Genomic DNA, 10,415 nt, shown 5'->3' with positions numbered 1-10,415 from the left:
TCTTAAACTAAGAAGCTTCTGCACCTCCAAAGAAACAGTGACCAAAATACAAAGACAGTCTACAGAATGGGAAAGGATATTCGCCAAATACACATCCGATAAGGGGTTGATATCAAGGATATACAAAGTACTGGTTGAACTCCACAAAAAGAAAACATCCAACCCCATCAAAAAATGGGAAGATGAAATGAATAGAAACTTTCACAAAGAAGAAATCCAAATGGCTAAAAGGCATATGAGAAAATGTTCCACATCATTAATCATCAGGGAGATGCAAATCAAAACCACAATAAGATATCATTTCACACCACAAAGATTGGCCCATATCCACAAGAACAAAAGCAACTGGTGCTGGCACGGATGTGGCGAGAAAGGGACACTCCTTCACTGCTGGTGGGAATGCCGACTGGTTCAGCCCTTACTGTTTTCCATACTGGAAAACAGTATGGATGATTCTCAAAAAATTAGAAATTGAGCTCCCATTTGACCCAGCAATATCACTCCTGGGAATCTATCCCAGAGAGGCAAAAAAGTATAGTTGAAGTGACACCTGCACTTGTTTGTTCATTGCAGCACTCTTTACAATAGCCAGAATCTGAAAAAAACCTGAGTGCCCAAGAACAGATGATTGGTAAAGAAACTTTGGTACATTTACACAATGGAGTACTATGTAGTCGTTAGAAAAGATGAAGTCATGAACTTTACATACAAGTGGTACTATATGGAAAGTATCATGTTAAGCGAAATGAGTCAGAAAGAAAGGGATAGACATAGAAAGATTGCATTCATCTGGGGAACATAAAGTAACAAAATAAGAGACTAACACCCAAGAATGGCCGAGATTAGTACCAGGAATTTTACTCCATGACTTGAAGGCCAACCATACATGCTAGGGGAAAAAGAAGCTCAGATAGAGAAGGGAACACCAAATAAGGGTGTTGGGAGGGTCCTCCCAGGATGGGAGAAGCATGCTGAAAGTAGACTATAGACCAAACATGATTGTCACTCATTGCCTCTTTTGCAAACCACAACAAAAGAGAGAGAGAACAAAAGGGAAAGCCCTGCCACAGAGGCAGGGTGGGATGGGGGGGTGAGGGACACTGGGATCCGTGGTGGTGGGAAATGGGCACTGGTGGAGGGATGGGTATTTGATCATTGTATAATTGAAACCCAAGCTCAAAAGTCTGCAACTGTACCTCATGATGTCTCACTATTAAAAATAAAAAAAAAAAAAGCTGAGTGGTCTTTACTGAGGAAAAAAAATTGTAAGTCTACAACTATACCTCATGATGTCTCACTAATAAAAATTTAAAAATAAATAAATAAAAAAAGATAACTTCTTGAGTCTGAGAGAGATTGTTCTATTTTTCAAAATACAGTTAGACTAGTCTGTTTTATTCCACTTACCCCCACATGATCCTACATTTGGGAGAATTACAAGGAACATCATATCATTATATTTTCCCTTTCTGGACAGAGCAGATCTAATGAGACATTTTCTTCTTTCTTTCTTTTATTTTTTCTTCTTTTGTTTTTGTATCACACCTGGATGTATTCAGGGCTCACTCCTGACTCTGTGCTCAGGGATCAATCTGGGCCAAACTCAGAGAACCATATGCAGTGCTCAGATTGAATCGGTATTGGTCATGTGCAAGGCTTAATTCTTATTGTAGTCAGAGAGGTACAGTATCCTGCTCTGGATCTATACAATGGGATTTATATTTAGATGATAAGGAGTAAAGGCAAAATTTTAGAGCAACTGATACTTAACTTTGAGATGACAGAATCATAGGGATTTGTAAAAAAATATGTTATTTAACATCAATATTCACCTGTGACACTTGTATTTTGGGGCTGATTAGTCATCCTGAAGTTCCAAAGTGTCCTAGGATTCCTGGACCTTCCAAGGGGCTAATTTGTCACATTGCAAGTAGACTGGAAACCCTTGAACAAGATTTATTCCATGCTTCTTTTTTTAAAGGTTCATTTGAATTTCTAAAGCAATATTACATTTGATATTTTGACCAAAGCCTCTGTAAAATAATTTTCTATTATATAAAAAGGACTTCTGTCTAGATTGAGGTAAAAATACAAAATCATAAAATACTGGAAGATGCTAATGGGGTCAAAATAAGAGAAAAGGAAATATTTCATTTCCATTTATTCTAATTTGCAATTTTCCAAATTCGTGTTTGTCAAATGTTTTTACATTCCCAATAGTTCACTCAGTCCAATTTTAAAATGTGGATCTCCAATAATTTTTAGGTATCTAATTATTTAATAATTCTACAATTTTATCTTCAGTGCCATGACAAACCTGTTTCTGGAGTAATTGTCAAAGTCTTTTTCTGCAAGCATCTCTGAAAAGACATGAGAAGAATTCTGCAAATGGCAAAAGACATTAGAATTCCTACATAATATAATAAAGATCTTATTATAGCACAATATGCAAGGTAGTTTGCTCAATTTTGCAACATAAAGTTTTGCAAAATACCTAAAAAAAATAAAGTTTTGCAAAATTGACCAGATTATATGATAGTCATCAGAAGTTCCACATTTTAGAATACCTACATTATTATTCACATATGAAGAAGGTTAAACGTTTCTCTTTTGACAATGAGTTTAGTTTTGACATATCAAATAGGCCTAATTCATCTTTCTTCACAAGGAGAGAGAATCATTTTTATGGGATACCTAAGGATTCTAAGGATTCTGATGAATTAAGACTAATGTTTGTAAGAACACTTTACTTTGAACTTAAGTAGTTTTATAGTTCTGCTTAAAGCTTTCTCAAAGTTTCTGAAACTATACCTTTATTTGCAAGGGAAAGACAGTTTAATACCTAGTAGAATGTAGAATGAGTCTTGACTAATAAGATAAGGTCAGCACAATAGAAATTTCTTAGTTTAGAGGTTTTTTGGGGAGAAGAGGGAGTTCACATTCTGCGGTACTCAGAGCTAACTCCTGTCTTGGCCTTCAAGGATCTCTCCTGGTGGGGCTCAGGACCATATGGGGTCCCAGTAATGGACGATCAAACCCCTGCTCTTCTATATCACTCTGGCCCTCTTACTTTTGGTGGTTCCTAAATCCTAACTAACCAGTTCCTTTTTTTAAAAAAAATTAATTAATTAATTAATTTTTTAATTTCTCCTGCCCCCGCGCCTGGCTGTCCTCGCCCGGGGTCCCTTCGAGGGGAGCAGGTTGAGTTTCCCTCCCGCCCCGATCAGGGCTCCGGCAGCCGAAGACCTCCAGAACCAGCCACCACCATGCTGAGACCACTCTTGTGATATTTGGGTCACAGTCCTCCTGTTATTCATCGATTTGCTCGAGCAGGCCAAGTAACGTCTCCATCATGAGACTTGTTGTTACTGTGTTTGGCATATCGAATATGTCACGGGTAGCTTGCCAGGCTTTGCCATGCAGGCGAGATACTCTTGGTAGCTTGCCGGGCTCTCCGAGAGGGGCGGAGGAATTGAACCCGGTTCAGCCAGGCTGGCTGCGTGCAAGGCAAACGCCCTATGTTTCTTTATTCTACAAGTTAAAGTAGGCAAGCATCTTCTCTAGGCTGCAGCCTCTGCTTTTAGTGTACAAGGCCAGGTCCCACTCCATGTTGTCTCTCTTTCTGGAGAATGAGACTGGCAGTTCCTAGTCTCCACCCATCTGTGGAAAGTAACTTATCAAGTATAAGCCAGTGTGATTGAAACAGACTGGGTTTGGGGTGGGAAGGTTGAAAGGGTGTCTCAGCCCCACACATGTCAGCAGCCACAAATGCTAGCTTCTATTGCTGCTTCCTAAGTCTAAATCCTCTTCATCTTTATTTATTTGAGAACAAATCTAAGAGGTTCCTACATTCATCTGTTTTTAGAGATGAAGAGACTGAGGATTAGGGAAATAAGTTATTAAGGTGCTAATTCAGAATTTGGACTTGAGGCTATGTAAATTCAGAACAAGGAGAAAGAGTTTTATAATTTTCACTTGTATCAAAACAGGTATCACACCAGTTTCTTTTAAGGAGAGAAATCTACTGGAAAGAACTATGCTGCTTAGAGTGGCTTTTTTTATTCCATTCCGAATCCCCTGGTGTTTATTTGTTATTCTCATTGATATAACTTTGGGAATCATGTAGTGTCGGGAATTGAACCTGGGTCTCCTTGGGACAAAGCATGCACTCCACCCAGTGAGACATCTCCTCATCCCCGTACATTACAACTTTGAATGAAACAAAGTTATTTTAAGATTTTCTATCTAAAGTTGTTTATCAATCACAACTTAAAAAAATAAAATAGCAAGAACAACAAAAATAATGGTAATAGAGACCATTATAAGTACCAATATATGCTTTTCTCCAGAAAGCATTTTGTGTTTTGTTTGTTTTTAGTTCATCTACTTAGCACGGTCCAGAGGGTGAGTGGTCACTATAGATAAGAATGGTCAATCCGTCTTCTTTAAAGGACTGTGGGTAAAGTATGTGCAGAAAGAAGTCAGAATTGGTTAAGGTCACTCTGGATGATTCTTTCTTCCCAATTTAGGTTTATCCTCTTTTATCCGCCAGATGGGGGTGGAGCGATAGCACAGCGGGTAGGGCATTTGCCTTGCATGTGGCTAACCCGGGTTCGATTCCTCTGCCCCTCTTGGAGAGCCTGGCAAGTTACCGAGAGTATCTCACCTGCATGAAAAAGCCTGGCAAGCTACCTGTGATGTATTCAATATGCCAAAAACAGTAGCAACAAATCTTAAAATTTGCTGTGCGATGTTACTGGTGCCTGCTAGAGCAAATCAATGAACAACAGGAGGACACTGATATAGTGCAGTCCTATCCACCAGAAAGGGGAAGCTTCCCAGATGAGGGAAGCTGGACACTTCTTCTCCCTCCCCTCACAAAATGTCCTTTTGGGAGACATGACACTGCAATCAAAGCTGCCTCTAGACTCCTGGAGAAGAAAGGGTCTTTGTTTTCTTCTCTGCAGATCACCTGTTCTTTTCCTTTTTTAATCTCCCAAAAGCTGTTTGGAAAAATGACTTTCAAAGAGGTAACCAGTATTAGTTAGGGTTGGGGCAATAAGAGCTCTATATTTTTCTCTGCCATTGCCAGGGAAGACAGAAAAGCAGCTAAAGATAAGATTCGGGTGATAAGAGAAATTTCTGGTGACAAAGACTCACCCCTCCCAGCCGCTGTGAAAAAAAGGTGTCTGGACAATTCTCCACCTTTTCCCCTCAATGCCCTTTCCTCTGAGGAAACTTCAAGCTCCTCCCACCCTTCTCTATTTAAAAAGGAAGGGTTTTGTCATTATTACAAGATCTATAGCCTGGCATACACTCACTGCAAGAATCACCTTTCACTGTTCTTCGGATCAAGTTAAAGAACTAGGTAAGCAAGCCAAGACGTGGTCTCAGGTCCTGTTTCTGCTTGAGGGTTGGATAAGAGGGAACCACAGTGGGAAAGATTATCATGGAGAAAGTTAGGGGCAGCAAAGAGCAGCAGGGCAGGATGGGGACCGGTAGCAGCACTCTGGCTGCAGAGAGAAACAGGATGAGGAGAGAGAGATGAGCATCTCCTCTTTGGGAAGCTGTGGTGGCATCTGTTTAAGATGCACATGTTAGGCCTGAGGTTAAGTTTCCCTTGTGCTACAGGACAATAGGGCTCTGTTGGTCATCACCCTGGATTTGCAGGGGTATCTTAGAGGTGCAATTTGGCTCTTGGTTTACATAAAGGGATTCTGTGAGCATGGGTAGAAAATGTATTTGATTTCCAGATGTATTTTAGTATGCAACTAAACAACAACACACACACCCGTATGCGATCCTGTGGCATTGAAAGATAAGACTGAAGGATAAGAAGGTTAGGACTATAATTCATGCTGCAATCAATGCCTAGAAGGGAAGGTTAGATGGAGTCTTTCCAGCAAGTGGGAGTCAAATGCTCCTTGAGAATATGTGCAGTCTAATAGCCAATTCTAGCAGGCAAATAGTACTGCAGGTGATTAATCTTTCTGACTGAGTTCCAGAGAGATCCCAGATGGGAGCAGGGATTCTCATCCTCAGGGGCTGTGTTCACTCTCCCCTCTCTCTTTTCTGGGCAGGTCTCTGCAGCGACTGAGGTCACCATGGCTCTGAAGAGATCCCTTATCTTGTTCCCGATGCTGACCCTGCTGCTGCTGGCACTGGCATGGTTCGAGACTTCCCTGTGCCAGGGACCAAGGGCCTTGAGATTCCGGATGCAGCACATGGACTCGGGCCGTGGCCCCATGGGCAACCAAACCTACTGCAACGTGATGATGATGCGCCGGGGCATGACTCGGGGTCGTTGCAAGCCCAAAAACACCTTTATACATGAGACCCTGCCATTGGTCCGGGCTATCTGCGGAGGCCAAAGTGTACCCTGCAGGAATAGGACAAGGCACAACTGCTACAGGAGTATACATCCCATGTCCACCACATTTTGTAAAGCGACTGGTGGCTCCAGACCTCCCAACTGTAGATACATCACCTACCCCACCACTAGGCGATTTATTATTGTGGCGTGTGAAGGGACCCCACTTGAGCCTGTCCACTTTGGGCCTTAGCTGACAGCTTCAGTCTGAGGTCATAGAGGGAGCTCTCCCACCACCTCATCACCCTAGCTGCTTTTCTACTCTCTTTCCTGCTTCTTCAGAGAGAAATAGCTCAAGTTAGTGCTCTTGTCAAGCCACACATGCTTCCCTGTCCCAGTGCTTGTCCCATATGGTTTGGGAGGTTGAGGAGTGGGTTGTGAGGTGGGCCCTGTGTTAACAATTCATCACTTCTTTCAATAAAAAACAAATTGCATCCACACCTGCCTTCCCATAATTGTCTCCATCCAGAGGCTGTCTGTGTGATTAATTTATGAGAGGGATGAGAGTGACCAACTTGAAAGCTGAGCTACAGTTGGAATTGTTACATTTTTATTCTCTTTTTATTCATCACTTTTAGTGATTCTTTCTTGTAGATTTCTTTCTTTTATTTATTTATTTATTTAGTTAGTTTTGCTTTTAAGCTTTTCAAGTAGAGCCCAGGAATCCTGGGTCTGTCCCCGAGATTCTTCGAGGGCCTATGAATACTTGGGGCATCTGAGGCTGCACCATGAACTACACTATACAGGGGTCTGCGGCAAGGCTGGCTGCATGGGAGGAATTACCTTAGCTCTGATCCTCTCTCTTAGGCTCTTCTATAGACTTTTTTTTTTAATGTAGTAGCATTGCTCATTATTCAGCCATTGATTAGGCTGATTGATTTGGGCATGAACTCCACCTTACTTTTTTATAAATTTATTTATTGCATCACTGTGAGCGCAGTTACAAAGCTTTCGGGTTTATGTCTTGGTCATACAGTGATGAAACAACCGTCCCTTCACCAGTGCCCATTTTCCACCACCAAAAACCCCAGTATATCCCCCAACCCACACCCTCTGCCCACCTGTAAGGCAGATGATTTCCACATTACTCTATCTCCACTTTGATTGCATTCAATATTTTGACATTAAACCCACCATTATTATTTGGGATTTTACCCCAACACTCAGATCTGCTAAAAAGGCAACCCTAGACAATTTGTTTTCTATTGCGGGTTATGAATAACTTAAGATGTCACATGGCCGCTGTAGTGGCTGCACTATTTTGGAATTCCAAATTTTTTTTCATAATTTTATTTATTTTTTTCTTCTTATATTTATTTATTGAATCACTGTGGGAAAAGTTACAAAGCTTTCAGGTTTAAGTCTTGGTCATACAAAGATCAAACACCTTTCCCTTCACCAGTACTCATTTTTCACCACCAAGAACCCCAATATACCCCCCTCCCACCCCTCCCAATGCCTGTGAGGCAGATGATTTCTACTTAACTTTTCTCTACGTTGATTACATTCATTGCTTCGACAAAAGATGCACCATTATTATTTAGAATTTCCACCCCCCCACAACAATCAGAATTGCTGAAAAGGCATTGTGAAATACTTTGTTTTCTATAGCTGGTTATGAGAATCATATAATGATTTTGGATTTCTACAAAGAGCCAGATAATTACAAGATTGGTTTCTGTGCGTCTGGTGTTATGGCTGTGCCGGAGAGCCACTGGTGGAGGGCAACTCGTGACCTCGGTAGGGCGTGAAGAACGAGCCGGTACCATCCCCCTTCCCATGAGACTGCATTTGCCCTGTCACTGCAGGCTCATACCTGGCTTTCCAATAAGCTCTGAGGTGATGGCCACCTTGTATGTGGTCCAGATGCATTTCTGCCAAAAGCTGCTGGGTTTCGAGATTTGTTTCTGAGTCTCTGGGATCATGGCTGTTAATTAGCTTGATCAGGAGCCAGAGAGGCTGTTTGTAGATGGCGCCTCGGGGTCTCGTTGGGATGGGGAGGAAAGGGCCGGTTCCACCCCCATCCCATGAGGCCCCGTGTGTCTCATCACTGCAGGCCCAAACCTGACTGTCCAGTGGCCACAGGAGGATGGCAGTCACCAGGCCCCCAGGAGTAACAGGCCAAGGCACGAAACCTATTCACACCTGGAGTGGCCCAGCACCAGTAACCTACTGCAGGAATAGGACACATTTCTGCCAAAAGCTTTTGGATTCCGAGATTTGTTTCTGAGTCTCTGGGATCATGGCCATTAAGCAGTTCGATCAGGAACCAGAGAGGCCATGCCTCCAATTATATAGCTGAGCCGGAGGTGTTTTGTGGGTGTGTCTCCCTCATACTTAACTTTTGGCCATTTACTTTCTTGGTAAACTTTGCCCCCAAGTTTTGGGGTCTGGCCAAAGGCACAGTAGCAATTTTGGGGTATCTGAAAGTCTGACAGTGCCATCAAGCTGCTGATGCACTTGCCTCACAGGTACAGATTGACCTGCTGGTGTCACCATACCACCTTGGAATTCCAAAATTTTAACAATTAAATCTGAAGGGATTTCTGCCAAAACCTGCTGGTTTCTGAGATTTGTTCCTGAGTCTCTGGGATCATGGCCATTAAGCAGCTTGATCAGGAGCCAGAGAGGCCACTCGGGGTCTTGTTGGGTAGGGGAGGAAAGGGCCAGCTCCACCCCCATCCCTTGAGGTCCTGCGTGTCTCATCACTGTGGGCCCAAACCTGACTGTCCAATGGCTTCTGGAGGATTGCAGCCACCCAGCCGCCAGAGGGAACAGGCCAAGGCACGAAACCTATTCCCACCTGGGGTGGCCTGGCACTGGTAACTTACTGCGGGGACCCAACGCATTTCTGCCAAAAGTCGCTGTGTTCCAAGATTTGTTTCTGAGTATATGCACGCAGCCAACATGGCCGACCCGAGTTCGATTCCTCCGCCCCTCTCGGAGAGCCCGGCGAGCTACCGAGAGTATCTCGCCCGCACGGCAGAGCCTGGCAAGCTCCCCGTGACGTATTCGATATGCCAGACACAGTAACAACAAAGTCTCCAATGGAGACGTTACTGGGCCCGCTCGAGCAAATTATTTATATGGGATCATGGCCATTAAGCAATTTAATCAGGAACCAGAGAGGCCTTGCCTCCAATTAATAGCTGAGCCAGAGGTGGTTTGTGGGTATGTCTCCCCCATACCTAACTTTTGGCCGTTTACTTTCTTAGTAAACTTGGCCCCAAGTTGTTGGGGTCCGGCCAAAGGCACAGCAGAAATTTGGGGATATCTAGAAGTCTGAAGGCACCATCAGGCTGCTGATGCATTCGCATCACAGGTACAGATTGACCTGTTGGCAGCACCATATCCCCTCCTCCTGTAGATTTCTTGATGTGAGGATCAAGCTTTGGAGTATGAGCTCTTTTAGGGAACAGGAGCCCCAGTATGAGAGACTGTCACTGGACACTCAATTGCTGGTAAACAGATAGATGAGATACTCAAATACCAACATCTCAGACATAGAAGGAAGGGGAACATGACCTCAGAATGGGATAAAGGAGCCTCTGCCATTGGGACTTCACATTTCTGGGGTTTCCCCTTCCCTCCCTGGTGGTAGCCTGGAGTCACACACATGACTGACACATCAGGATGGCACATTTTGTTGTGCTGCACCCGAGGGTGATGGGGAGACTCACACTTTTTGCCCTGCAGTTTCTGCTCACTCCCTGCCCATCCCTCCCCTACAATCAGTGTAGACATTAGACTTGGCTCAGTCAGCACTTCATCACTTTTTTCATGTTGCACCTGGCAGTCCTCAAGGTAAGAGAACTAAAGAAAAATCCAACTTCTAACCATTTGGCCAGTTTTGTCAATGTCTTTATATATAACAACATTTATGCAAGTTGGTGCTTGCTGTCTTTTTCTTGTTCAGGAAAGTGAACGTTTAGGCCTGCAGATGGACATCTGTAGGAGGAAGAAGGCCTCTGGTGAGAACTGCAGGGGGCAGCATTTCTTTGATAATGGGCTCTCACTCCTTAATAGGAGTTTGGATGGAGGCAAA

General features: G+C 43.3%; 1 protein-coding gene across 1 annotated transcript; it reads left to right on the top strand.

Annotated features, from left to right (window-relative positions):
• The first annotated feature begins 6,104 nt into the window (after positions 1–6,104).
• On the top strand, positions 6,105–6,563 carry LOC130041687 (ribonuclease pancreatic-like). The gene has a single exon (XM_056133934.1). The coding sequence runs from the start codon at positions 6,105–6,107 to the stop codon at positions 6,561–6,563; it is 459 nt and encodes a 152-aa protein (XP_055989909.1).
• Positions 6,564–10,415: the final 3,852 nt, after the last annotated feature.

Source organism: Sorex fumeus, unplaced genomic scaffold, assembly GCF_029834395.1.
Source record: "Sorex fumeus unplaced genomic scaffold, SorFum_2.1 ptg000098l, whole genome shotgun sequence".
In the NCBI taxonomy this organism is placed as follows: domain Eukaryota; kingdom Metazoa; phylum Chordata; class Mammalia; order Eulipotyphla; family Soricidae; genus Sorex; species Sorex fumeus.
Note: the sequence above shows the minus strand (reverse complement) of the source record. Positions and strands in the feature narration are given on the sequence as shown.